The sequence below is a fragment of the Aptenodytes patagonicus genome, chromosome 11 (genome assembly GCF_965638725.1).
Source record: "Aptenodytes patagonicus chromosome 11, bAptPat1.pri.cur, whole genome shotgun sequence".
NCBI lineage: Eukaryota > Metazoa > Chordata > Aves > Sphenisciformes > Spheniscidae > Aptenodytes > Aptenodytes patagonicus.
The window spans coordinates 23,647,070-23,674,874 of NC_134959.1; the positions used below are offsets into that span (position 1 = coordinate 23,647,070).

General features: G+C 64.2%; 1 protein-coding gene across 1 annotated transcript; it reads right to left on the reverse strand.

Annotated features, from left to right (window-relative positions):
- Positions 1 to 3,153: 3,153 nt before the first annotated feature.
- Positions 3,154 to 27,805, reverse strand: RIPOR1 (RHO family interacting cell polarization regulator 1). The gene is given in 24 exon segments (XM_076349518.1): positions 3,154 to 4,134; positions 5,177 to 5,267; positions 5,577 to 5,660; positions 5,774 to 5,970; positions 6,349 to 6,507; positions 6,648 to 6,809; positions 6,968 to 7,103; positions 7,255 to 7,429; positions 7,810 to 7,949; positions 8,381 to 9,193; positions 10,074 to 10,160; positions 10,416 to 10,545; positions 10,776 to 10,924; positions 11,139 to 11,264; positions 11,463 to 11,506; positions 11,593 to 11,656; positions 11,739 to 11,891; positions 11,999 to 12,052; positions 12,581 to 12,604; positions 12,924 to 13,002; positions 13,331 to 13,480; positions 15,830 to 15,956; positions 27,549 to 27,633; positions 27,635 to 27,805. Coding segments are annotated over 24 exon segments (3,498 nt in total). The 3' UTR covers positions 3,154 to 4,036.

The following is a 27,805-nucleotide window of genomic DNA, read 5'->3' on the forward strand; positions in this document are numbered from 1 at the left end:
GCGTCTGCTGATCAGTTATTTTGTGCTGATGATCTGCAGGGGCTCCTCAGGACGCTACCCTGACACCAGCAGGTAAAAACCGATACCGCCCAGTGCTCCAGAATCCATATGCACGCCTTTAATTAAAAGGAAAACAGCAGTAAATGAGGAAAAGGAACGTCTTGCCAAAACCAGAGCACATGGGTAATGTAACTGTGACACAGACACCCTCCCACGGGCTGCAGCTCCTACAAGAAAAGCAAGTAGCTGCAACAGTCGGTGCTGCTGAGCACAAGCACGTCCGTACGAGAGGGAGATGTTTTAAGCGCTGACACAGATTTGGCTGACAAATGTGGTGCTGGCACACTGTCTCCTTTGAAACAGCAAACACACTGCCGCAAAACATGCTCTGTGGTGCTGTGTCTGTCCCCGTGTGCTGTGAGAGTGGCTCCCAGGGAGTTCACCCCATGAAGCGGTGCGGTTCCTGCGCAAGGGCTGGAGGAGACATTAAGTCCTGGAGGGAAAAGTTGAGTCCCCTGCCTCCTTTCAAACAGCTGGCTCTTGTGATGGTTGTCATACTCCTCCCTAGCCCTCAAATAAAAAAAAAAAACAAGCAGGATGCAAACTGCAGTGAATGTTTTAAGTGAGTGCTGCCCCAAAACCAAGACCTTTTTTTTTTATTCCAGTTTATTCCAGTTAAAATGGCAATCCTGCAATTCCAGGTGACCTGGCAGTGTCCGTGGGGCAGAGGTCTTTGGCAGTGCTGGTCTTTGGCCCCCATTCAGAGCAAGGGGCTGGGCAATAGTTTCCTAAATTAATCTAGTGGGTTTTTTTTTCCCCAGATGTTCTTAAAGCCACATAAATAATGAGAGTATTCCTTGCAATTCCAGGAGCAGAGTCATTTTGTCCTGACCTGCAGCTCCCTGCCTGCCCTGACAGAAGGCTGCTTTCCTGCTCCGATCTCTCTACAGCCTTAGATAAGCTACACCTTAGCTTATCTTGGAAGGTGGTATTGTTCTGCAGGGATGGGGCTAGGTTTCGGCAGGGCAAGGAGGACACCCACGTAGGTGAGTGAATTGAACTCGTAGCTCTGGCCACTGAAGCACTGGGCTGTTTTTATTTCCAGCAATTATTCAGGGGGGGAAAAGAAACCAAACCAAACGTAGAAGATGGCTGGGCCACTTTCCACCTCTCGGGTGCTCTTGTCCGCAGTTGTATGTGGCAGCTGGGACCCGCATCCCACAGCCTACAGCTGACAGTGCGATGCAGTGCTTTGGGAGACACGCTGCTTCCCTCCTGGGGCTTGTCCGGCCCCCAAAGCAGGTGGAGGAAGGCTAAGCTAGCAGTGATGCAGCAGCGTCCCCTGGTTGTCCCCTTCCCGCAATCCCATCTGCAGATAAAACTGCATCCAACAGTGGTTACACTAAGGCGCTGTCCCGTCTGGGACACCCCATGCACCGTGACGTGCTGTGCAGTGTTAGCACGGAGCCGCATGCTGGCCGTGCCCTGCGTGTCCGGCCACGCGTGGCATTCTACCTGAGCCAGCCCAAAAAGCTCTGCTCCAGTGAGGAAAAAGGACACGGAGGCCGTAACCTGCTGGGAGTTGCTTAGAAACCCCGGGAAACGCTGATGGACAGACCCTGCTCAGCCTGGGGGCCATAAATCCCCAGCTCTGCCGGCGCTGGCAGTGCCAATGCGATTGCTGCCTGCTCCAGCTCGTGGCTGGCAGCGCCACGGGGCGATGCCGTGGGGGTCCCTGCCTTTGCTGCTTTAACCTACTCCCTTTCCAGGACCATAAGGGCCACTAAGATGATTAAGGGATTGGAGCAGCTGTCATATAAGGAGAGGCTGAGAGAGCTTGGACTGTTTGGCTTGGAAAAATGAAGGCTTGGGGGGGGCGTTCTTATCCATGTCTATTAATACGTGGTGGGGGGGTAAAGAAGACAGAGGCATATGCTCCTCAGTGGTGCCCAGTGAAAGACCAAGCACCAAACTGCAACTGAAGTACAGGGATTCAAGTTAAACTTCAGAAAAGCTTTTTCTGTGAGGATGGTCAAGCACTGGCACACGTTGGTCAGAGAGGTTCTGGCATCTCCGTCCTTGGAGATACTCAAAACCCAACCAGATGTGGTCCTGAGCTCTAGCTGACCCTGCTTTGAGCAGGGAATGGATGAGCATTTCCAAAGGTCCCTTCCCACCTCAACTATTCTCTGAGTCTGATCCGTCGTGGCTCGGTGACGAGACCCGCACCAAGAGGTGCCAAATCTCTATGGGGATGGGTTGGAAAAACCAGTTCAGCTGGGCGAGCTCTGGCCCTGGCTCTCTGGACCCCTGCTTGGAGTTGGGTGCCATGGTGTGTTCCCACCACGGGTACAGAAGATGGTAGAAACCGGGGCTGCCCCGGGAACAGCGACAGCGTTCCACGCTGTCGCTGTTCCCGGGGCAGCCCCGGTTTCGATGGGTCCCTGGGCTGGGCACCCCCATCGTGTAGCTGCAGTGTGGCCACCTCGTGCCACCTTGGGTGATGCTTCCCACACCCAAAGTTTGGCAACATCTCAGCAACTCTTGCAAAGCTCAGGGAAGGTGGAAACTCCTTCCGCTGCTGAAAAGGAGAGACCCGCTCTCCTTTTGGTGAAACCAAAGGCCACCGTGGGAGCAGTGTTGATCCTCAGCTTTCCAAGCGCCTGAGAAAGACCCAGCTGAGCCCAGCTCTGTCCCTCAGTCCAGAAGCATTCCTCCGCGCATTTATAAAGACAACGTTGGAAACGGCGTTTAAATCCCTGCCGTGACAGCATCCCTGGAAGGCAGCACAAGGAGGCATGCTGTGGGACCGGGCAGTGCCACGCATGGCCGGGGCAATCCTCTCTGCCCCGGCTGTGCCAAGCCAGGAGGGCCAAGACTTCCGTGCCCTGTGCTAGGTGACGGGTACTGCTCCCCTGGCACACCTGGCCGCGAAAGGCACCCAGCAGCCGCCCCACGTGCTGCCTCAGGCTGGCGCTTGCTGGTGGCTGAGGTGCGGGGCAGGGCTGCACCCGGGCGATGCCAGAGATCGCAATTATGCCCCATGAGACACCCCCCCCCCCCCCGCCCCCCTCCAGCCCGCTACGCTGACCCCCAGCTTACCCTGCCCCTGGGCAGCGGGGCCAAAGAAACACCCGCACAGCGACACCGTCACTCATTAAAGGTTTGGTTTTATTTCTGGTTTAAAATCAAAATTAGTTGTTCTCTGTAATTACATTATATATAGATTTATAGAGACATTATAGAAAAGAATTTTTTGCTTTTGTTTTTCTGCAAAAATCTGTAAATAAAAAATAAAATAAAACAAAACAAAAAAAAAAAGGTGGCAGCTTCTGTCCGTCCGTCTGTCCGTCCCTCTGTCGCTCCTCCTGCCCTCGCGCTCCACGGCGCTTCCCAACAGACCAGGAAAGGCTCTGGGCTGGGGCCACGTCTCACTACACTCCCTACAGCCACAGCCGGGGAGGGACAGGAGCACATGGAGCTGGAAAGAAGAAACGCCAGCAGAATATATTAATATCTCATATTTCATTTTATTTAAGTCCTGGGGACTCCAGGTGGCAAAGGGCAGCAGTCCCCACGGCCCAGGCAACTCCTGGAAAGAAGCGGCGTGGTTTCCAAAGTGCAGGTCCTTCCGGGACAGGGCACATGCCCTCGAGCAAGAGGAAGGCAAGAGGAGGCAGAGAAATCCAGAACATCTCCCTGCCGCTCCGGTCCCAGCAGCTGTAGCCGACGAGGCGGGCAGGAAGGGTGGGCTCCCCGTATATTTTAAATAGCAATCAGACGGTGGGATGCGCAGCGAGCCCCCCCTGCCCAGGGGTGCGTACGTGGCACCCCGCGGGGCCGGCGGCCGGGGGCAGGGGAAGCGGTGCTCCATAAGGCAGTGTGCGGCCCCGGCGAGCTGCCGGCGGGGGTAATACTGCAGTGTGCTGCCGAGAGCGGGAGCTGCCGGGTCACGGCTGGCCCCAGTCCGTGCAAGCCCGGGCGGCCCAGCGGTGCCTTTGCCCTCAAGGGATGGCAGGTGGGTTTGCGTGGCGTCTCAGAAAGCTGTACTGGCCATGCTGGCTGGTGCAAAGATCCTCGGGAGGCTGTCCAGGGTCTCCTCCAGCCGCCGGTGAGCTGATTTACCGTCTTCCCCTGCGAGTACACGCTGCGGTCAGTGAACCGAACTGCAGAAGCTCTTGTCCCCTGCCCCATCCCCAGCCACCTTCCCCGGCTAACGCCTGGCAGGGCAGAGCAGAGGCGGTGTGCCATGGCCACAGAGTGGAGACCTCTCTTGTCCTCCTTAGCATGCCCTTGGGCAGGTCCCAGCCAGGGTCTGGCTCAAAAAGCCCTCAGAGCTCCCGATTCAGATGTTGCGAATCCTGTTCTTCAGCTGCCTGCCGTACCCATGCCCACACGGGGCAGGGATCACCCACGTTCGGGCTGCAGGAGCGCTGGCTTGTGGAGAGCCTAGCTTGGGGCAAAGGGGCCAGGGCTCGGGGCTGTGCCAGCTCCAGCGTCTCAAACAGCTGTGCACATCTGCATGCACTGGCATGGGGATCCCGAGGGCTTCCCCAGGACCCTCGGGCACACACAGGGATGCACGCTTCCATGCCACAAGCTGACTCTGAGATCTTCACCCGGCACCCCCGCACGCAAATCTGCCCGCGGCGGCCATCCCCAGCAAGAGGTGGTGACATGGACAATCTGCCGGGACATGGGACACGAGGCATCTACATGTGCCGGGGTGCCATGGGGATGGGCTCTATGAACAACCAAGACACACAGACTCCAAAACGTGACATGGCTGACAGGCTCTAAGACAGAGACATTCGTGAGCAAAGCGGCAGGAGCGGGAACGGGGGGGACAAGGACGGCTCACGTGTCCCAACCTGTGCAGCAGCTGCCACGATCTGGAGGCCTAGAAACCCACTCAGATGGTTCTTTCAGTGCCATCTAGCAAATAATAAATAACAACCAGGCTTAGTGCTCTGTGGCCACAGAATGCCTGGCCCTCGCTGCCCGCTGCCAACTTGCTCTTGCCTGGCAGAGCTTGGGGCACGATGAGCCAGAGTGAGCCGGGTAGGCAGGGGCCAGCCCAGGACCCCCTTCTCCCGCGGGCACTGCTGGCACCAGGAGAAGCTGCTCGGGATGCCGTGGGTGGGGAGGGAGCAGAGAGGAGCAGCGGGACACTCACCGCACAGCATCAGGCTCTGCTTGGCTGCCTCCCGCACAGGCTCCTTGTCGGTTTGGCACAGGTAAACCAGCTGCTCGATGCTCTCCTTGGCCTGCAGGGGAAGGGACAAGGGAGTGAGTGTGTCTGGCAGGGCTGGCAGCAGGGACACAGCCCGGAGGGGAAGGCAGCACAGGGCGCTGCAGCCCCATGGTGCAGGAAAGTCCCTCATCCTGTCCCTTCCCTCCCCATTTCCCTTCCTGCTCTGCCCCTGCCTGCTTCTCCTGGCACATCTGGGGCACCCCCAGCTCCTCTCTCCTGGGAGCAGGAGGCTGTGCAGCTGTGTCCGGACTCGCCGGCCACATGCGATTCCTCTTCCTCCGGAAGATGCAGACCTGCCACCTCCTCCCTGCGTCCCTCTCACCTTCAGGCAGCCCAGTGCCGCACACCCTGCCACACGTGTCTGCACCTCCTCATCCTCCAGCTGCTCCAGGTAGCACACGAGAGCCTGGGGGGAGATGGGGGGGGGGGTCAGTGCCACTGGCCGCAGCAGAGCTGGGGGGCAGCACCCCGAGGACCACGGCGCCATCCCACCTCGTCCCCGGCTTGCCCAGCACGTACCCGTTGGCGGAAGCGAGGGTTTTCTGCCAGGCTGCGGAGCTGGGCCGACACGGCGCTCACCACCTTGCTGTTGCCCTCCACGAGGAGCAGGCTCAGCGCCTTCAGTCCCTCCTTCTTCAGGCGGCCCTCGGGCACGCGCTTCAGGGCACGCAGCACCACGTCCTGGTCGTCTGAGTTGAGGTTCTGCGCCAGCAGCGCTGCAGGGAACCGCCAGCTGAGCCAAGGCGCAGGGAGCCTGGCAGCACCGCCCACACGCCCCTGCCACTGCAGGGAACCCATCCCTGGGCACTCTGCACCCACGCCGGGCAGAGGTGGCCCCACGCAGGGTGCCAATGCATGGCGCTGCTGGGGCACCCAAGCCAAGATGCTGGGGACCTACAGCAAGCACCCAGGGTGCTCATGAAGGCAGCACGGGAGTAGGCTGTGCACTGGATAAGACCTACTTGCCCACCCCAAGGATGGCTGAGCCTCCGGGTGATGCCCCAGGGCATTCATGGCAGTGCCGCAGGGTGATCCCCTATGGTGATGCTCCGGCACCCCATGCCAGAGTCTAGGGAGGGCGGGAGGGCACCCACCTTCCTCTGCCAGCTCCATCACGTAGGTGTCGAGCACCAGGGCACCAAGCGACTCAAAGTGGCTCCAGTACTGGAAGATGGTGACCTGCTCGCCCTGGGCACTGCCGGGCCGCCGGGGCAGCCGCCGATTCAGCACATCCTCCACCAGTTTCACACACACTGCAGGAAAGGGCCGGGGTCAGGGTGTGCAGCAGCCGTGGCCGCCCCTCTGCAGGGCTGCTGGCACCCATAGGCTCCAATCATGGTCACTGAGTGGGGCTGGCAACTCTCTCCCCAAACACCCCTGGGCGCCCGCTCACCGGCATCAGCCAGGCCAGGGTGCCGCTCGCTGATGGGTGCCGCATACTGGGTGCTGAGCACCTGCAGGAACCGCTCCACGGGGCAGGTGTAGATGTTGGGCACCTCCACGCAACGGTCCCAAAGGGGCAGCACGCCCTCCTTCCGTGTCGAGAACTGCACCACTGCGGGGACAGGCACCATCAAGCCACGGCAGCAGGCAGGTGACTCCTGCCCTCCGGCTGGCACGGCCCCTCGCTGCCCAGCCGTGCCCACGAGGGGAGACTGGGCCCCGCGCAGTCCCAGGGTGGCACGGACGGTCCCCTCAGCCGTGTGTCTTTACCTTCGTTGGCAGAGCCGGCTGTTCCCGCTCGCTCCTCCGTCAGCTGGCACACGATCTCCAGCACCTGCGCCTCCCGCAGCAGCCTGTCCAGGGCGTACATCTCCCGGCACCGCAGGGGACCGAAGGTGCCCAGCTTCTGCAAGGCATGGCCAAACCGGGGACCTCACCGCCCACACCACAGCCTCCATGCTGCGGCAAGACACCCCTCGAGGGGGGACCCACAGCCCACCCCAGGGCTTCCCTCCCCAGGATGTCTCCTGCCACCGTGCCCTGGCCCCTGTCCTCACCAGCAGCAAGAGGTTGCAGTTGTTCAGGTGAAGCACCAGGGCCTTATCCAGGAACTCGTTGCCAGTGCTCATGGGGTCGGTGCTGGCCTCGGAGCCACTGCACATGCCGGTGTCATCTGCCCCTGTCTCGCTGGCGCTGGGGGCCCTGCTGCCGCGCCGGCATCTGCCAGCCCTCCTGCAAGCCAGGGAGAGACCGAGGCAGCAGGTCAGCACAGGAAACCTGGACCCGGCCCTTCCCCATCCACAGTGGCAATGCTGGGCAGAGTTTCTGTAGGACCTACAGTATCATGGCATCAGGGCTGCGTGAAGGAGCAGGTCCCAGGGACACAGGGCACAGGGGCTGCCTCCCAGCCCAGTCCCCATGGAGAGATGCGGGATAACATTGTGCCACCAGAAGGGCCAGATCCTGCTGCTTCTTGACCTGGACCTGCCCTGAACTGTGATGGGCTGGTCTAAATGTGCTTGGGCATCCTGGCGGAGCTGGGCATCCCCCATCCCAACTGCCCCAGGGCCACATCCTGCCCCGCGCCCCATCCCATGAGCCCCGCTGTGCACCTCTCGTCTTGGAGAGGCTCCTCCTCGGAGCCCTCCGAGTCCTCCATGTCGGAGGTGTTGAGGAAGCTGAAGCTCTCCAGTGCATGCTCCACCGTCAGGCTGATGCTGGAGGCCCGGCTGAGGAAGACACCCTGCTTCTGCTGCGGAGGAAGGCATGGCAGGTTTGGATCCCGGCTTGCCAGCCAAGACAGCCCTGCCACCTGCATCCCTGGGCACTACCATCAGGAATGGCCCTGTCCCCATCGTCCCTGGGCACTGCCATAAGGGATGGCCCCGTCCCCATCATCCCCGGGCACTACCAGCCAGCATGGCCCCATCCCCATCGTCCTTGGGCACTGCCATAAGGGATGGCCCCGTCCCCATCATCCCCATCACCCCCGGGCACTACCAGCCAGCATGGCCCCATCCCCATCGTCCTTGGGCACTGCCATAAGGGATGGCCCCGTCCCCATCATCCCCATCACCCCCGGGCACTACCAGCCAGCATGGCCCCATCCCCATCGTCCCTGGGCACCGCCAGCAGGGACAGCCCCGTCCCCCTCGCCCCCGGGCACTGCTGGGAGCCCCTCACCAGCAGCATCTCCTCCAGGCGCTTGAGCTCCCGTTCGAGAGGCTGCAGCTCTGGGAACTGCCCCCGATAGTCGTCCAGGGCTGAGCCCAGGAGGCCGATGGCCTCCTCCAGACCCGAATCCACCGCCTTCCCCCGTGACACCTCGGGGATGCCGGCAGGCAGCGGCGGGGCCGGGATGGGCCTCTCCTCTGTGGAGGCTTGTGCCAGCACTGCGGGGACCCCGGTGCCGCAGCCGCCCTGTGCCGGCGCCTGGCTCTGCACTGGCTCGGCCCCGTCAGCCTCTGCCTCGCAGGTGGCGGCCCACGCCACGGCGGCGCGGGGCTTGGCCTCGGCGCCCCTGTCCTGTCCTGCCGCAGCGGCTGCCACCGAGGCGCCTGGGAGGGGGTCCGCATCCCGCTCGCCCATCCCCGTGTCCTCCGGGCTGGGCGCGGGCTCCCAGGGGCTCTCCGCAGCCTTGGCCTCCATCGTGGCGTCCACGCTGGCCTCGCTGATGTGGCTCAGAGTCCGGGAGTAGGGCACGTGCCCGTTGGCCACTGCCTCCTTCTTACGGCTGCCCGGCTCCTCCGGCTGGCTCTCGGTGGGTGGGATGCCGACGACGCCAGCCCCGGGCCTGGCCTCAGCCTCCTCCGGCTGCTGGGAGAAGGAGATCTCGATGGCGGGGGCAGAGGCCTGCACCTCGGGCTGCACAATGGGCTTGTGCGTGGCATGGCGGGCGCTGCCGGACAGCTGGGGGCTGGAGGAGTCGTCCGAGGACTCGGAGGAGATGGACCAGGCCGTGCCATTCTCCAGATCCTCCTGGCGCCGCAGCATGTTCTGGGAAGGGGGGAAAAATGGTGTCAGACAAGACCCTCCTACCAACCCTGCTCCTCCAGCTGCCTTTCCTTCAATGAGGGGCAGGATCCGGCCAAGCCGGAGGGCGCCGAGGATGTTGCAACCCCTGGCACAGGCTGCCGCTCTGCCCTGGCTCTGCCGGCACAGCAGGGTGGGCAGCGAGGACCCGGCAGACCATGGCTGCCTCTTCCAACCCTGCACCCCACGCCATGCCCGGGGGGAGTCCGGCTCCCCAGGCCCAGCCACGCATGCCCCGGAGCCCCAGGGTGCCAGCGGCTCCCCAGCACGGCGGGCAGCTCCAGCATGGCCGTGACAGGGTGCGACATGTGGAGCCGAGGACACCACCCGCCATGGCTGCAAGGACGGCAACAGCTCCAGCACCAGCTCATGGGGGGCAGCACTGGCCATCAGCCAACGTCATGCCAGTGGTTCACCATCACTGAACTAGTGCCACGCCAACGCCATGTTAGCATCACACCAGCGCCGTGACAGCATCACGCCAGTGCCACGCCAGCACTGTCACACCAGCGGCATCACGCCAGCACTACACCAGCACCACGCCAATGCCACGGCACAGCACACCAATGCCACCAGTGCAGGGACATGGACAAGCCTTCTACTCACTAGTGCCCGGCTCTTGCACGAGGGTGTGCGGACAGAGGAGCGGGGCCAGCCCATGCAGCCCAGGCTGCCCCAACTTGGGGAGTGTCTCCCCAGGGCCAGCCAGACCCTGGCCTGGCAGGATCAGGCCTCCGGGCATCAGCGAGCGCTAGTGAGTAGGAGACAAGGAGCGGCTACGGCTACTGCGGGACAGCCACACCGCTGGGCTAAGCTACTGGCCGGCTCCAGCCCTCGCACTTACGCGGCCCTGCTGCGGCCATCTCCCGAGCTCGGCCGAGGAGACGTCACCGCAGGAGCAGCTCTGAGACAGCTTCTCGAAGAGTGTCTCCTGAAAGATGTCCAGCAAGGACCAACCGTGCTTGTCAGCCGCCCGCCCCAGGCTCTTAGGCAGAGAGAAGAGGAGCTGTGAGTGTGGGAGGAGCAGGTGCCGGTACCGGGGAGCCGTGGCTGGATGGCTGGAGAGGAGCTGCCCACCCCCGTGCCCGAGCCGTGCCACCCTCTGGGACGTAGCCTGGGCACATCCCTGTGTGGACCCCTCCAAGGGCCACCTCTCCTGAGCTGCCCTGCCCAACACCACACTTACGTAGAAAGCCTGTTCCCGCAAGGACGGCGTGTCAGGCGGGCTCTGGTTGTAGGTGGAGAACCTCTTGTTCACCGTGGAGGCCTTGTTGACGGTGCTGGCTGCCGAGGGCTGATCGTCCTTGTCGAAGGGGCTGGGGAGGAGAGCAGGGAGGTGAGGGGTGTGTGCCAGTCTGGGGGGGTCTCAACCCTACTCTGCAGCAAGCAGGACACCAGGACCCCATCCAGTCCAGCTCTGGTTTTCCATAATTGCAGCCCAGTTTTGGGATGGGAGAGAGCCTGGGGCAGGCCACCTCTTGCCACGCCATGCCGGGCATCCCCAGCCCTGCCACGTGCTACCAGCAATGCCTGCTGAGACACTCACTTCCAGGTCACCTCCAGGCTGAGTTTGAGGGTGCCCAAGTCGTTGATATCCACAGCCACTACTTGGGGCAGAGCCGCAAAGAGGTCCTTGGTCTCGCAGGACACATTGCCCACCACAACGTGGTTGGCCAGGCTCTTTAGCTCTGTCACCTGGAGGAGAGGGAGAAGAAGATGAGATGAAGCCATGGGCTTCATCTTATCCATGCTGTTTGCATCCATGCTGTGTGCCAGGGTGCCACCACCACCAGACGGCCTCCTCCCACCCCAGTGAGAGTGAGGTCTAGGTGAGGTCCTGGAGGGAAGCCCTGCCAGGATGCAGGGTGGTAGCTGGCCCACACCATCCCTGCCCTCCTCTGCACTGTACCTTGATGGAGAGGAACTCGGTGACAAGGGGCAAGAAAACCATTTCCTCGCTGTCCCACACCTGCTTGCTGTTCACCTCGATGCGCCCCCGCAGCTTCCACCGCTGCCGTCCGTACTTCATGAAGATCTGGGGATGCAGAGATGTGGGCGTGGGGTAGATACAGTGCTGGGGTGGTGGGTGCTCTCTGTGCGTCCCCGGGCATGGCCAGGGACCTGTGCCACCCTTCACTGCCCTGCAACGTGCCCTCCACACCAGCGCCCACCTACGCCCCGCAGGCACCCCAAGGGCAGAAGAGCAGATCCCAAACCATATGGTCCCACCAACCTCATACTGGTCACCAGCACAGAGCCGGGCAAAGCCTGCCAGTCCTGCAAGAGAAGGCAGAGGGACGTCAGCAGGCAGCAGGCAGGCAGGCAGGCAGGCAGTGGGCCAGGGATGGAGCGAGACGTGTTACCTTTCATCCGGATGTGGAACTCGCCCAGCTGGCTCTCCAGCTCGTTCTCCAACAGACACATGTTCTGGGGACAGACGGACGGCACCCATCAGCAGCCACTCATGGGACCCAGCACCTTGCCAGCCCACCCCAGCCAGCTGTCTCACCTCTGTGTACTCCTTATAGCCCTTGCTGGCCTCGGCCAGGCTCTCGCGTGCCTCCCGGCTGCCCGGCGAGCCCGTGCTGTAAGCCTTGACCATGTTGTGGGCTCCATCGCGGAGCCGCCGTTGGATGCAATAAGCCTCGTAGAGCTCATCTATCTGCAAGGACAGGCCCGAGCTGCGGTGAGGGGCAGGGTGGGGGACAGCACGGCGTCCCAGCGCTGCACCGACATTGTCCCAAGGTGACCCTGGTCCCCAGCTCTCACCTTGCTAGCATGAAACTCCAGGCGACGCAGGAAGCGCTCGATTGACTTCACTTGCTGGAAAAGCAGAGGAGACGGCGTGAGCGGCAGCCCAACCCCTCCGCAAAGGAGCCGCAGGTCAGGATGTGCCCTACTGTGTGCCCATGCTGCGGCTGGGATGGGTTCTGGTCACCAGCCCTGCCTGGGAGGTGCAGGGTGGCAGCCGGCGGTGAGCGGAGCAGAGGCTGCACTTGCATCCACGTGCTGCAGCATCCTCCAGCCTCCCCTGCGCCGGAGGGTCCCCCAGGAGACAAGCCAGGCTCCAGGGTGCTCTTCTCCCAGCCTCAGAGCTAATCCAGGCTCAGCACTCACCAGCAACAGCTTTTGTTTGCAAGAAGGGGGTTACAAGCCTCTGCCTGTCTCTGCTTCATCCCCTGCCTAGACCCACACTGCCCGCCCAGCCCTGATCCCACCCCACAGGGACTCTGCCGGGCAGGGGACCGGGGGCAGGCAGCGGGGCAGTGCAAGCGGAGAGGGGCTGGCGGTAGCACATCCCAGGCGCTAGGAAGGGGGAGACAAGGGGGATGGGGCACTGATCCCGCTTACCTTATCCAGATCGTAGAGAAAGCCCTGGAGGAGAGAGGAGAGGGATAAGACGCAGCACAAAGCCAGCTCTGCCCACCCAAGGAGACCCAGCACATCGCACCCACCACCCATAGCGTGTCGGCAGGGATATGCAGCACCCAGCCAGGGCTGGAGAGTGCATGACAGTAGGACAGGAGCCCCGTGCAGCCCAACACCAGAGCCCAGGTTGGCCCCTGACATCCCCACAGAAGTAGGCTCTGCCCCGGGACACAGATGGACCACGAGCTGCCCCAGCCGTGCCCACAACCTCGGTCGTCTGCCCAAAGCACCGCTCCCCGTAAGGCTCTTCCCAAGCAATACTCACCAGGCGCGAATTCCTCTTGGACTCGCGGATCTGGGTGCTGAGCTTCTCCAGTTCCAGCTGGTGTACCTCCAGGTAGGCTCTGGGAGCAACCACACCACGGGGGTCAGGCTGGGACACCGTGTCCAGGGCTCCTGCCACCCACAGACCACACCAACCCAAGCACATCTGGCCCCGCATCCCCACTTCCCTCTCCAGCACCAAGGTGAGGGAGCCCACTTGTGCCTCTACGTGGAACATGGTGGGATACGGGACCCCACGCAGCCCAGGCACTATGCCCAGGAGACCTGGTATGTCCCTGCCTGGTGAGGGCAGAGAGCTGCCAACCCCAACCCATGGCAAGTTGTCCCTGTGCCCCTCAGGGGCTCCCTGCTTCCAACCACCCGGCCACGGGGAGCCCCAGTACTTACGTCAGGCCCTTCTTGAGAGCTTCGTACACCTCGTCCAGGCGGTTGGGCTGAGGCACCTTGGGTGGTGGGGATTTGTGGGACATTGAGAACATCCTACTGACCCTGGAGCCAGTCTTGCGGGAGACGGTGGGGGTGAAGGGCGAAAGGTTCCTGGGGAGAGAGGCAGGCAAACCCGGGACAGCCGGGGTCAGCACACAGCACTGGGGTCCGCCGGGGTGCCCCAGCCTGCCGGGCACCCTGTCTCGAGACAAGAAGGAGCTCCAGGATGGAGGCCTGGTCCGCCCGGACCTGCTTGCCTTTCCCAGGACTCCCCGGCAGCCAGTCTAACCGGCCAGCGGGGCCGGATGAGATGGGGCCGTGAGGCTGGGCAGCGCTGCCTGCATCGCATGCCTGCAGTCCCCGGCAATGCATTTGGCTGCCCCAAAGCCATGGGAAGGACAAGGAGAAACCCACAAAGCTGGCGATGGAGAAGAGCAGGGAATTAACCCCATCCTGGCAGGATCAGAGAGGCTGGCCGTGGGGTAGCCTCTGCGGAGGCATGGGGGTCCCAGGCGCCAGCTGGAGGCAGCAAAGGCAAAAGGGGCTGGCACCAGCCGGAGCCAAGCTGCACTCCTGCGGTGCCTGTGGGGACATCTCCAGCCCTGGCCACCCTCCGAAGGGGCCATGCTCTGCTCCATCGCCAGCACCCCGGGTTGCCAGGGGCACGGAGATGCTCCCTGTGGTCTGGGCGCTGTGGCAGGGTGACACATGCCACCATCGGCTTGCTGCCCTACCACTGTGTGCTGCCAGGGACAGGCAAGGATCCCAGCGGGTGGCAGCATGGGAGCATCCCAGGGACAAGCAGCCCTATCACCCCATCACACAGTGCAGCGACACGGGGCAGGGACATCCTCACTGATGCTACGCCTCTCCAGATGTCACCAAACCCGTCGTATGGAGCTGCTGGCTGCCTGTTGCCTCCACCTGCCCCACCGCCGCCTTGGGGACCTCCCCCAGCCGACCAGAAGGGAGGCCGACCCAGCGCCTAGGACCCGAAAACCACCCTTCCTGCTTTGTGCAACGGAGTCACTCCCCAGCCCAGCGAGCCACGCCCCGCTCAGACCGGCTCTTCCCTTCCTCCTTCCAACGCATCGTCGCGCCACCGGCGCCCAGGAGACACCCTGGCCTCCTCGGTTCCCAGCCCCGGGCCGGACCTCCCATCCTGTGCCGCTCTTTGCAGGAGCGGCCAAAAGACTTCCCCGAATCATTGGTGGGGGGAAATGAATGTCTTGGCCTCCTCCCAAGGCAGAGCGATGGGTAAGCACTTGATTTCCATCATCCCTCCTCATTCCCGTCCTCCAGGGCCCCTGGAGGCATCTCCCACAAGCACGTCCCCACCAGCCACTTGGCTACGGGCATCCAAAAGTCATCCCTCTTCCCTGTCCCCAGGCGAGCCCCTCTGGCACCCCCAGATCCAGCGACGTGCCAGTGGCCTGGAAAGTGTCACTTGGCCCAGAGGCTGGACAGAACCTGGGGACAAGAGCCGAGCAGGGCTGGAGGTCTGCTGCCAGGCATGGGGAGGCTCTACCTGCGCTTGTGCCCACCCAGTGAAAGTGCCCATAGCCTGGCAAGGCAGCTTGGCACTGCTTTCTCCAGCCATTTGGCTGAGAGATGTCTCTCCCCCGGCACCGGTGGGTGCACTGGGATGTAAGGAGGCTGGCTGGGCGCTAGGAAAAGGGATTAAAAGCATTAAAATGCCGCAGTCCCACAGCCCAAACCTGTGACATGCCCATGTCCTGACAACCACCTGCAAAAGGGTAGCCAGGAGCCAGGGATGGTGCAGAGGAGGGTGGCGGGGATGAGCAGCGCGTGGGGTGGTTCTCACCGACGTGAGGTTCAGCAGAGAGGAGGAGGAAGGGTATGATGGGACCATAACATCGCCAGCGGCCGGAGAGGATGAGTAGGGAGCGGCTGTTCCTCGCAACACAGCTGACGGGCAGCCAATAAGACCTTTCAGCAACAGGTTTGAAATGACCCGGAGGAAACCCTGATTCACGCCAGCACTCAAACCCCGAAACCGGCCGCCGCAGGATGTCAAGGCCGTCAAGACACAATGCTTCAAAGCCACCCCAGCTCCTTCACTGCACCCACTAAACATGATGAGATGGTCACAAGAAAGCTCTTAAGAGCTGGCTGAAGAACGAGGGTGAGCTACACCTGCCCCCTCCATGCTCTGGTGGCAGCAGCTGCAGGGCTGCAGGGTCCTCACCCAGCCTGGGACACGGCACAGCGGAGGGTTGGGGTGATGGGCTCTGTCTCCCATCTGGCCTCGATGCTCCCTGCAGTCCCCTGTGCAACATCTCCCGGGTACCACAAAGGTCCCTGTGGGAGATGCCTGGCAGTGGATTGGGAAGGCGCCTCAGGATGCGCAGCAGGTCCCGCCACCGTGCCCAAGCCTGTCCCTGTCCCTGTCGCCATCCCCATCCCTCGTGGCAGGCAGCAGGAGCACGCATCCCCTACCTGAAGGGCCGGTCGGCCGTTGAGTTCACTCCAGCGAAGGACTGGCTCCTATTGATCTTGGTGACGAGGACTCGGCGCTGCGGGCGCACAGACAGCGACATCGTTGAGTGTGACCTGGAGGGCCTCCCTGGGGGGCACGAGAGAGCGGGGTCACCAGCAGCCAGGTGAGGAAACACACACAAGCAGGGCTGCCACCGAGACCAGGATGGGAATGGCACCCACAGACCAGGGTGCCTACAGCACCCACGGGCTGGGAGCCTTCCCTCCGTCTCAGCCCAGGGACACTCCCGGTGGCACCGGCCACGCAGGTGCCATGCTGTCCCCAGCGATGGTGCCGGTGCCCTGCCCTGGGTGAAGAAGGGCTCCGGACACCGTGAGCACTCAGCGGGGACAGACAGACGGATATGTCCCAGCTTGGCCCCATGGGAGCCACAGGAAGGGACTGATGCCCAGTGCCTACTGTGGCCCTTCCCAGACATGACCATGGCAAACCCTCTGCTGTGCCCCAGCCCCGCCACCCCCTCCTGAACCCTGCCTTGTCCCGTGTCCCGCTGTCGCCCGTGGTACCCCGCTGCAGGGGCAGGAAGGGCGCGGGACCAGACCCAGCCACCCAGCCCTTTGCTGTCTCCGTGCTCGCTTCCGCTCGCTCCAGCAACCAGGAGGGAAAACCACAGGCAACAAAGCGATTTGGAAAGTCCCCGGCTTTGCCAGGAGCTCTGCGTCGGGGAAGGAAAGGCCGAGCCATTCCCTGCTGGACCCTGGAAAGTCCGTGCGGGCAGCACGTGTCCAGCCCCACGGCCGCCGCAGCCTTGCCTTCTGCTCCTGGCAGCGCCAGAGACAATGCCAGGAGCCCCGAAACCACTGCCTGTACCTGCCTGTCCCCACAGCGGCCGGTGCAGTTGATGCCAGCCAGGACGGAGCAGATTTCTGAGTCTCGGGACCCGGGTCCAGACCCGGCTGCAACCCCACGTCGCAGGGAGCATTGCTGCAGCCCTGGCCGGGGCTCGGGGAGGGCAGCCCAAAGCACAAGGCAAAAGCAGGGGAGTGTGGGGCTTCTCCTGGCCCTGCCACCCCCAGCAGTGCCAGCTGGGCACATGGAGGAGCCCAGCCTGCAGGGCAGCTGCAGGAGCAGGGCAGAGGCTGCTGGATGCTCCACTTCATCCCAGCCACCACTGACGCCAGCTCGGTCCCTCTGTCCCCACCAGCCCCCAGAGCCTAGCTGCGGGCTGGGGAGCCAGGAGCTGCCGGGGAGGAGCTCACACGGTGCCTGGCAGCCACACACCCTGCCGGGGAAGGCCAGGCAGGGCCCTAGGGACACACAGCTTCCCCCACTGGCAGATGGGGCCAGAGCCGCCTCCCCACGCCTTAAGGGGCTTACTCTGCCTTTCCTCCTGCCCCCAGCATGGCTGGCAGCGAGCTCCCGGCCCCAGCAGCACCAGGATGGCATGGGGATGCAGGCGCTGCTGGGGCTCCCACCACTGTCCCCACTCCTTCCCCCGGCACAACAGAGCCCGGGAGCCCAGCTCAAACCGGCCCCGCGCGGCACACACCTGCTCAGCCGCCGGCCGGGACACCCCCGGTGCTGCGCTCCCCGCCGCCCCACAGCCATGCCGTCACCTCCCTGCATGCCAGGCTGGGGCCAGGCATTCGCAGCGCCCGGGATGAGCCAGGGCCGTTCGGAGTCAAAGCCAGCCACCGCCGATAACCTCCATCCCAGTGGAGCCGGGATGCAGCAGGTCCATCTGGTTCCCCCTTGGCACTCAGGTCCCAGCCCAGGACCACAGAGCCGCTCTGTGGGTCCCGCCGCCTCACCGTTATCTCGGTGAGATAGTCTAGTCCCTCCAGTTTCCAGGACAACACTGGCCCAATTAAGCTCATTAAGAGGAGCTGTAATCCCTGGCAGCCCAGCTGACCTGCAGGGCCTGGGCAGATTACCCTCTGCAGGGCTCTTTAATCTGCTCCCCACTGAGCGAGCAATGCCCATGGCACCCGTGCTTGCTGCCCCGGCTGGGCGTTACAGTGGCTCATCTATAGGGAAAGCACCCACCACCCCTACAATGGGGCTCTCCATGCATGGGGCACGTCACAGCTCCTATGGGGTGAGCACGGCCCTGCCAGTCCATCCTCCAGCCCACATTGCCTTCTCGGGGCACGGCGGGGCTCTAAGGAGGGTCACCCAGGCAGGAGCCCGCAGTGGGGAGAAGGACGCTGAGGGTATTTGTTGGAGGGGAGAAGGATGCTGCTAGCATCACAGGGGGAAAAGGATGCTGGGGGTGCCGTGGGAAAGCAGTGCCCCAGCACAAGTCCTCAGGAGAGTCCAAGCGATCCCCAGCTGCTCACCCAGGCACCTCAGAGGCTCCAGCAGCCACCTGCACCGCTCCCAGGCACCTGAGGCTCCTGCACTGGCACAGGGAGCACTGCCATGAGTGATGGCCGCTGGCAGGACCACGTCCCTGCACTCCAGCCCAGGGACCCAGCTCCCCCCCAAACCCCGCCTGCGATGCACCGTGCCACGAGGCCAGATCGCCGGCAGGATGGGTGCAGACCTGAGTCGGCAGCAAGGGATGGCGCAGCCCCAGCACTTGCTGCCAGCCAGCCCAGCGCCTGGCCCCGGGCACTGCCACATCTTGCCAGCGCCAGCCTGTCTGCCGCAGCGCCCTGCGTCCCCAGGCCTGGCATCCTGCACCCTAAACCCCCTTCAAAGAGGGGGACACCGTGCCCCCTTTCTGCGGGAGCGATGCCCCGGGAGCCCCAAGGATGCTCGAGCCTGGCACACACACAGGCAGCCAGCCGGGTGCTGGAGGGCAGCTCTGCCTGCATGAGGCAGGGCAGGCAGGGCGCGGGGTCTCCGCTCCTGGCACGTTTGGCTCACGGCCGAGGAAAAAACCCTGGCGTGGTGCATTCCTGACATTACCGAGATAAGAGGTACCTGGTACCATGGCAGCACGGCCAGCCCCAGTGAGGAGCAGAGCCCGGAGCATGCTTGGAAGGGGCAGCTGGCCACCACATCTCGCCCTCATCTCGCAGTGAGCCCCATGCCGGGCTTACCGGGAGGTCGGTACCGGGCAGAGCACCGGCACACTCCTGTCCCTGCCACACACCGAGTCCCAAGCACATCCCTCCCTCTCCTGAGAAGGAGCCACAGAGATCCTGCCCCAAAGGTCCAGTCCCTGCCAGCCCCCCGCCCTTAATTAGGGCTTCGGTGCTAACAAAGCCGCCTCCCAACCAAGCTTTTCACCTTGCCGTGCCTGCGCCACAGATCGTCTGCAGATCTCCTGGGGTAGCAAACACAGTCCTGGGAGTCTGTCTGTCTGTCTGTCCGTCTGTCCCCAGCCAGCGCTGCCCGTGGGCAGCGTCCAAGAGGGCAGAGCAGCCAGGTGCGAGCAGCTGGGCGGGCAGCACTGCGGGAGGTGCTGGAGCCCACCCTGGGGCTCTCCAGCCCGGCCGCCGGCTCCTCTCCCAGCGCCGGTGCTCTGGAGATGATTGGGATCCCAAGAATGCTGGTCTGAGTGGCGGAGGGGGCAGTCCGACCGGCTGGGTTGGTCCCAGCTGGTTTCTGTTTCCGACACTCAGACACCAGCCTCAGGTCGCTCCGGCGGGTTTATCAACACTGCCCTGGTCGGAGACGCCCCAAAGTGGCTCCCCCCGAATCCACAGCCCCGCAGCCCTGGGAGCTGGGGGGGCTCTGACCACCATTTCCAGTAATGTCACTTACTGGAGGCCAGCAACGCCCGGGGTGGCCAACCCAGCACCCTCCAGCACCCCTGACCCCGGGGAGTGGCACCCACAGCCCCCTGAGGGGCTTCTCCAGGAGGGGCTGGCAGGGCTGGGCTGTGGTCCCCATGCTGATGGCACTGCGGCCACCACCCCGGGCATAGCGGGTACCAGTGTCCCCCAACGAGGGCACTGCACGGTGGCCACGGGCTAGTCCATCCTGCCCGTGGTGTCTGTGGCAAGCGGCGGGTCCTGCCAGGCCACACCAGTGGCACGTCCCCCCCCCCCGGCCCCGGCACCCTTGCGTGAGCGTCCCTTGGGCGCACGGCGGGGACGACCTCGGGAGCCTGCGAACTCAGCCCATTGGCGCGGCTCCCTCCAGCCCAGCCGCTGCATCCTTGTTTGCACAGCTGCGTCCCCGCTGCCCTAACCCAGGCGCGTACCACAGCCCCCCCACGGCCCCTTCCGGCCCCGGGGCGGCCCTTGGCCGGCTCCCGGCGTGGGTTGGAGCAGCTCTTCCCTGCCGCTGCCCCTTGTCCCTCCTCGGCACAGAGGACGGGAGCACGCGGAGACCGACGCCATGCTGCCTTGGTCACAGGGAGCCTGAGAGCTGCCTCTTCCCTGACCTCCTCCATGCTCTGCCTCTCCTCCGGCCAGGCAGGACGCTCCCCTCCCCCCCCCCGCCCCCCCCGGCAGGCGAGGAGGGGGACTGGCGTTTTTGGGGAGTTGGATGGGTCAGAGAACGGCATCCCGGCTCCCTGTGACTCACCCAGGAGAGAAATTCCCAGCCATAAGGTCGCAGCCCCCGCCGGAGCAGGTGATGGCGGTCCGGGTGCTGCGGGCCGGAGGCTGGATGGGTGCTGGGTGCTCTCGGCCCCGCGGCAGTGGGGGCATGGCGGCAGTATCCGCCTTCACGGCCGCGGGAGGCCGGCTGGCTCCTTGGGCCAAGTGGGAGGGCGGCAGGAAAGGGAAGGAGCTGCGAATGGGAAGAATTGGAGGAAGTGCTTATTTACCCCGCGGAGTATCCCCGAGGAAGGGCAGGGCACGGCGCAGGCAGACACTCACGGCCAGCTCCCCGGGGGGAGTCTCGCAGCCTCCCACCCCGCCACCCATCCCACGGGCTCCCACTTCGCAGCCAGAGGGGGATGCAAGCCCCAAACTGGGACCCAGGGAGGTGGCTACCGCTGGAGCCAGGGGGGGGTTTCCCAGTGCCTGACTGAGCTCAGGCCCAACTTGTTTTCTAGGGCGGCTCCTGAGAACCAGCCCAGGACCACCATAGTCCCAGTGAAGTGGGTCCCCCACCACCAAAGGCACAGACAGAGCACCCAGCCAGGAGGGTTCCCATGGCTTTGGAGGCCTAGGGGATCACCTCCATGCCCCGCTAGATGGGACTGCAGCCTGGCCAGGGGCACCAGATCCTGCTCCCGAGTGGGCTGTGACCCCTCTCAGAGGCGCTGAGCAGAAGGCAGGGCTCTGGCATGATCCTGCTGGGGCTGGCATAACCCCGCCAAGGTCCCACATGCCACCTTCACCCCCACCTGCTCATCTCCAGGATGCTCTGTTGGGTACCAGTAGCTTCCCCCTAAAATCCTACCCGGGCAACATGGTCCCTGTGTGTGAGAGCAGCCCCAGGACTCCTCGTTCTGCCCAGGTCCCTGGGGCCGCGGTGCCAGGGATGCTCGACGTGGAGCCGGGCTCTGTTTGTCCTCATGAGCATGGCCGCAGACAAGATGTGGGGGGCACAAGGGGGGAGAAAACCAATTTGCTGAGGAAAGCCGTGCTGCCGTGGCATTGGGGGCATATCGCCCGGGAGCAGCGGGCAGCTGTGGCCCCCATCCTGCCTTGAGATGCAGAGCCTGGGTCTCAGCGTGGGCAACAGCAAGGCTGGGCAGCCGGCAGGTCCTATCCTGCCACAGACACGCCGTCACTGCATGCCACGGTGACAACTGTCCCCCTTGCAGGCTGTGGATACCCGTCCCTGGAGAAGAGGAGCTCTCCTCCCTGGGGAAATTGCTCACCCAAAAAAAGCCCCCCGCGAGCCCGGCCACGTCACCCCAGGAGCCTCAAACAGCTGGGGGTCCCCAAATTAATGGCGTTTGCCGGGGGGGGGCCCCGGTGCCGCCAGCGCTCGGTACCTTTTGGTTTGCCGTTCATGGCAGGCTGCGGCAGCACATCCCCCTCGGGCTGGGCTCAGTGTCCCGGGCGGCTGTTTCTCTCTCATGCTGTCTGTCCGTGTCCATCCGCCCGCGGGGGCAGGGGCCGGGAGGGCTCCCCCCAGCCAGCAGTCTCCTCCCACGCTTCCCCTGCCCGAGGGCTGACATCACTGCCCAGCGCCGCAGCCCCGGCCGTGACTCAAGGGCTGGGGACGGGAGGACGGGAGGACACGGGAGGATGCCCGTCCCCCTTGGAGGGAAGGGGCCCCACCAGCACCGGCTGCTCCAGGAGCACGGCATGGCTCGGTCCCCATCCCTCCCTCCCCACTGCCCCCCTGGGGAAACTGAGGCACGGGTGCAGGGGAGGGGACCACACTGCAGGTCACCGCGGTGCAAACTCCCCCCAGCCCCTCTCCGGGTTGCTTTAAAGCAGGGAAAAAAGCAGGGCTGCAGCCTGTGCCGGGCACCGCAGCGTCCCCCTGCCAGCCACGTGTGCCACACCGGCCTCGTGCTAGCCAGCCCCCCGCAAGACTGCTCCCCTCAGAGACCCCCTTCCCTCAGACACCCAGGGCAGGCCACGAGCCAGGGAGCAAACACTGCCCTGCCGAATGCACCGCTGGCCCTGAGCTGCTGCCGGTCCCTGGTACGGGGGGGGGATGCTCCAGGCACAGCCCCTCGTCCCCATCCCTGCCGGCTCCACTGTGGGCAGGCACAAAGCTGTGGGCAGAGCAGGCAGCCGACACACCACTGCGGGGAGCAGTCCCGACAGCCCTGCTGCTTGCTTTTTTATTTTTTTTTACATATATATATATATATATATATATATATATATGTAAAACTGCCGTGGCTTTGCTGTGGGCAAAATGCATCCCCGTGGCATGCCCGTGGGCATCCTGCAACAACCAGCAGCCGCTGGGAAAAGGGTTTCCTTGCTCAGATGCCCCCAGCTTGTGTCGCCTGGGTCTCCAAAGGCTCAGAGGGGCTGGCTTCAGCCAGGCCTTCCTTGCAGGGCTCTCCGAGGATGCTGGGTGCCATTCCCACGCGGGAACCAAGGGGGTCCAGCTCCCAGGGGGCAGCGAGGCAGACCCACCTGCCCTCCATGACAACCCCAGTGGCTGGCGGCACCTCCCGGCCCCACAACTCCCTGTTTAGGGCACAGGGATGCCCTAAACAACCAGGGGACTCTGTGGCACAGATGTCACCCCCATCCAGCACTGCAGGTCCCCGCATGGGTCCTGGTCCTGGGGTACCCAGGCCTGGCACCCCCCTCCAGCTCCGACGGAGGAGGCTGGAGAAGCCAGCCCCATCCAGGCTGGGACCGGCTGCCGTCACGTCACCGGGGCAGGAAGAGACACCTCCCTCCCAGGCTCCTTTCCTGTTTGCTGCTGCTTTTAGAGCGAGGTCAGGCCAGGTTCAGGAGGAAAAGCATTGGGGCAGGGTCTTGGGGGCGTGCTCGCAGAGATGGGGTGCTCCTGGACACAGTTAACCCCTTCCCTAGAGGGTGAGCCAGTCATGGGGCTGCTTCCCCAGCCCAGAGCTGGTTCCCTCCCTGCTGGTCCCTGTGCAGGATGGGGCCAGCACACCCCAGGGGACGAGAAGCATCTGGGGCTCCCTTGTAGGGTGGCATGGCTCCCCCACCACAGGCACCCATGCACGTGGCTCCGGAGCCAGCCATGGCCAGGCTTGGAGAGCTGGGGCTTGCAGCGGTGCCACCAAAGAGCACTGTGTCCCAGGTTACCCTCTCCTCCTGGTGCTTGGGTGGGTGCCCAGGTGGGTGTCCGGCGCCAGCCCCATTGGGAGAGCAGCTGGGGGAAGAGCTGGTGAGATTCTTGGGCTGGCCCCAAGCAGCATCCAAGGAAAAACCATCCCAGCACTGGCAAACGGAGGCATCTGGTCGCCCACCTGCCTGCAGCCTCCATGCCAGTGTCATGGGCATGGAGAGGAGCCAGCAGCCCAGCATGCCGCAAAGCATGGTGTGGGGGGACCCATCTCCACCCTGGCCTTCAAGAACTTGCATGAAGACCAGCTCTCCTACGTCGCCTGGTCGGGATGCGTCCCCCCGGCTCTCCCCACCGATGGGCAGAGTCCTGACCTGGCGGCTGCCATGGGCAGGGGGCCACCACCCGGCTTTTCACCCCTTGCTGCTTCTCCCTGGGGGAAAGCATCACTCCCGGCACCGCCCTGGGACCGACCAGCCTTCTGCAAAGCCTCCGCCGCGCTGGCAGCCATGCGGAGCCGGTGCCCGGCACACGGCCAGGCAACACGCCCGCAGCGATGGCCCATGCCAGCTCGTTTGTTCTCATTAAAGGTTAACAAGAAAGCCTCACTAAAGCTGCCGGGAGCCGCGGGAGAGGCTTTCCCCGGTGCCATGCAGAGTGAAGGGACGTCCAGGCTTCCCTACCAGAGGGGTGACAGCCGGGCTGTGCCGCTTGCGGGGACTCTGCCTCTCCGTAGCCCTGCCTGCAGCCCTGTAAAGGGCTGTGGGGCAGCCGATGTGCAGGCAGCGCAGGCAAGCTGCATGGCACAGCGCCGTCCTGGGCATCACCCATGGGGAGACCGCCGGGAGCAGGCAGGAGGTGGGGGTCATGCATTCAAAAGGTGGCAGAGGATGCCAGAGGAGGACACGGGCATGGGGTATCAGATGTCTCCTCTGAGCACCTCGTGGCACCCTGCACGGCGCTCAGCAGGGCTTGCCAGCTCAGGGACACCTTGCCAAGGGAGGGCAGAGGAAGGGCACGAGCTGAGCCACCACCGCCAGGGCCTGGGCGGTAATTGAGTTAAATGAATCTCTGTCCCTGGCCTGGCCGGGGACAGGGAGTGGGCACAGGGAAGGGGACAGCCCCGCAGCCGCTGGTCACCTCCCCCAGGTCAGGGCACTTGCCTGGATGGTCACAACCCCCCAGCTTGGCGCAAACAGCCAGGGCAGCTGCCTCCACCCTTCCTACGCAGCAGGGACATGGGCATAACACCCCAACCGCACCCTTTTTGGGGTTGTCCCTGTCATGCCCTCCTCTCGCCGGGCCTGGGGAGCTGTCCCGAGCATCCCCACCCCAACCACAACAGCTGAACATGCAAACAAACCCCTCCACGGGCAGCCGTGCTCAGACACGCACATACAGCCGTGGCCAGTCCGCGTGCGGGGAAAAGAAAACTCCAGACACCCCAAGTGGACGTTCCCATTTCCCTGCCCTCGGTACAATACAGGACTGGCATCCCAGCGGCCCCGCGTCCTGCCAGCACTGCGCCCTGGGATGGTTCCCCAGCTGCTCCCTGCTCGCCCCGAGACCACCAGCTCCAAGGCTGTGCCCACCCAGCATCACCCAGCCCCTGGAGAAGCCACCCGCCCCAGGAGCACGCCCCCCTGCTGGCACCAGCACCAAAGGTCAAGGTGATGAAGCTATTTCAGGCTGTTCCCGGACAAGTGCTCCCCGGACACAGACATCCTTGCGTGGCTGGGAACGTCACCGCAGCTGGAACCGTGGCACGAAAGGGCACACGCCAGGCTCTGTGGGTGCACAGCGAGCAGAAGGCACCAAAGAGCTCCTGGTTATGGGGGAGACCTAGGAGGGGGCAGGAGGTGACAATTCTGGCAAGAAGACCCACCATCATGGCTTGAAGGAGAACCACGTTGAGTGACCAAGTGACTTGTGGCCAGGCAAGAGCCAGTCCTGGTCTGGGAAAGCCCAGTCGCAGAGCTGCAGGTGGTCACCCCCACCACGGTGCTACAGCCGACCCCTCTGACCTTCTTTTTTGCAGAAACCAGCAAAGCCAGCTCCAAAAAATCCTGGCAACCCAATCCCGCGGATCATATCCTATGCAGAGTTTTTTCTGCAGGGTTGATGCCCTGAGGGCTGGAGAAGGACCAGCCCTTGTGCCAAGCCAGGCTCTACCTGCAGCCAGGCTGGCACCAATGCCACCGACAGCGTCCCTCGCCGCAGGCGCTGGGCACCCCACATCCGGGCACCGGGGCTGCGGCAGACTCAAGCCCTCCCCCCTCGCTTCCTCGCGTCGTCCCCACACGGCAGCAGAAATAGAAGCAATATAAATGGCAGCCCTATAAATAACCCCAAAGCACGAGGCGGGGAGCTCGTTCCAGCTTGGCAATGGCCTCAACCCACGCAAAGCCAGGGCTTGGTCTGCCTTTGCCGTCCCCTGGGGACCCCAAATGCAGGTCAGAGCCATGGCAGGAGCTCCGAGGTGCCCACCGAGCCTCGGCCACTGGCGCAGGCTGGAGCCAGGCACGATGGCATCCCTGGGGGATGTCCCCACGCCCCTGCCCAGCTCCTCTCAGGGTAGCAGCAGGCACCGGATGATGCCCACCCCGGGCATCCCACAGCAACCCAGGCTGCAAATTCCTTGGCAAAGCGGGAGCGCTGCCCAGAAGCCTCGGGCAGGGTTTGGGAAGAGATGCCCCCATGCCCCACCACCGTCCCCGCTGCAGATCAACAGTTATTCCCCGGTTGCACCCCAACACCCACCTCATCAGCTGCCCATCCCGGCATCCCCCATCCCTGCCCTGCCCATCGCTGCCCGCATTCCCACGCTCAACTCCATCACGTCGCGTCCTCCACAGAGGCTCGGCCGCCACCACGCCAGCTCCCACCGCAGCTCCTCTCCGCCTGGGGGGACGCGGCAATGCATCGGGGACCTCCACCGGCTGAGAGCAGGCAACGCCACCGGCAGCAAGCCCTGCGCTGCCTGATTTTGCGTGGCGTCATACCCTCACGCCCCAGCCCTGCCCGGGGGACGTAGCAAGGCTGCTCCTCAGCCACTGGCCAGGAGATAGGTCCTCGGCCAGCGTGGGATTTATAGGAAGGCCAGGACTTCCTGGTGGCCTCAGTAGTCTCCTCCGGGAATCTGGCAAGGGTGAAACCCGCTGAGGCTGTTTGCAAGCCCTGGGACGGCCGGAGGTGTGGCAGGGAAAGAGTTAATGGTGCGAGGCCTTCCCAAGCACTTCTTGGCAGGCTGGGGAGGGCTGGGAGATAGGAGGATCGGGCCAGCAACAAAGCGAGATCTGTCTCATTAATTCCTCCGAGCATTCCTCCCTCCGTCACCCAGGAGGAGGAGGCAGCACCCAGCTGACATGGTGCACCCAGGTCCCTCGGGAGTCCCCCGTCGTCCCCCCCCGGGGTCCCGCTTGGGTGCAAGGGGGGTGATGGGGGGGGGGAGATGGGTGCAGCCTCTCCTCTGGGACCGATGGCTCTGGCGTCCCACAGACGCTCGGGGAGGGCCCTATATGGGCACCGGCAGCTTCCCCTTTGCCTCCCGTACCCCTGCCCCGCCGCCCCACGGGAGGCACGGCTCACGCCACCGGCTCCTCCGCAGAGTAAAACAAGCGGCGCCATCCCAGACCCGGGAGCGAAGCAGCAGCCGGAGGAGCCCACGCAGCCCGGACAGGGGCTGGGGGGGGACACACACCGGGTGGCTTTGGGGGGGTTGCTTGCCCCGATATCCCGCAGTCGGGCGGTTCCTTCTGCGGGCGTCTCCGGCCACGGTGCCGGCCCTGCCGCAGGGTGCGGAGCAGCCCTCCGAACCGCAGGGCGATGGGGCGGAGGAGCAGAACCCCTCGGCCGCGTCCCTGTCCCCACCCTCCCCGCCCTGACTGAGCAACCCCCCCCCCCCCCCCCGCGCCCCTCCGGGCTGCCCACCCTGGGGCTGGGCGGCGGGTGGCAGACGAGGTCGCTGGCAGGCGGTGGCAGGCGGCGACGTGCCCCCCCCCCCCCCCCCCCCCCAGGGTGTAGCCCCGCTAAAGCCACCAACCCCGCTCCCCCTTTATCCCCCCCCCCCGTGACCGGCGTCTCCCCCGGGGCAGGCGGCGTCGCCCAGGGTGCGGAGGTGCCGGTGGCACTCACATGTCCCAGGAGAGGCGGGGGACGAGGCGCGGGGCGAGAGCGGGCCTGGCTCGGTGCATCCCCTTTGTTCCACTCCCATGGACGGGGAGCAAGCGGGGAGTTCGTGCAGGCTCTTGGCAGCGCCCACCCCGGCTCTCTCCATGGAAACGCGGGAGCCATGTGATTTCGGCAGGAAACCGCGGCGCAGCCAGCGCCAATGGCGGCTGCACGGCCGGGAGCGCCTCCCTCCCCGAGGAGGCCGCCGCCGCCGCCGCCAT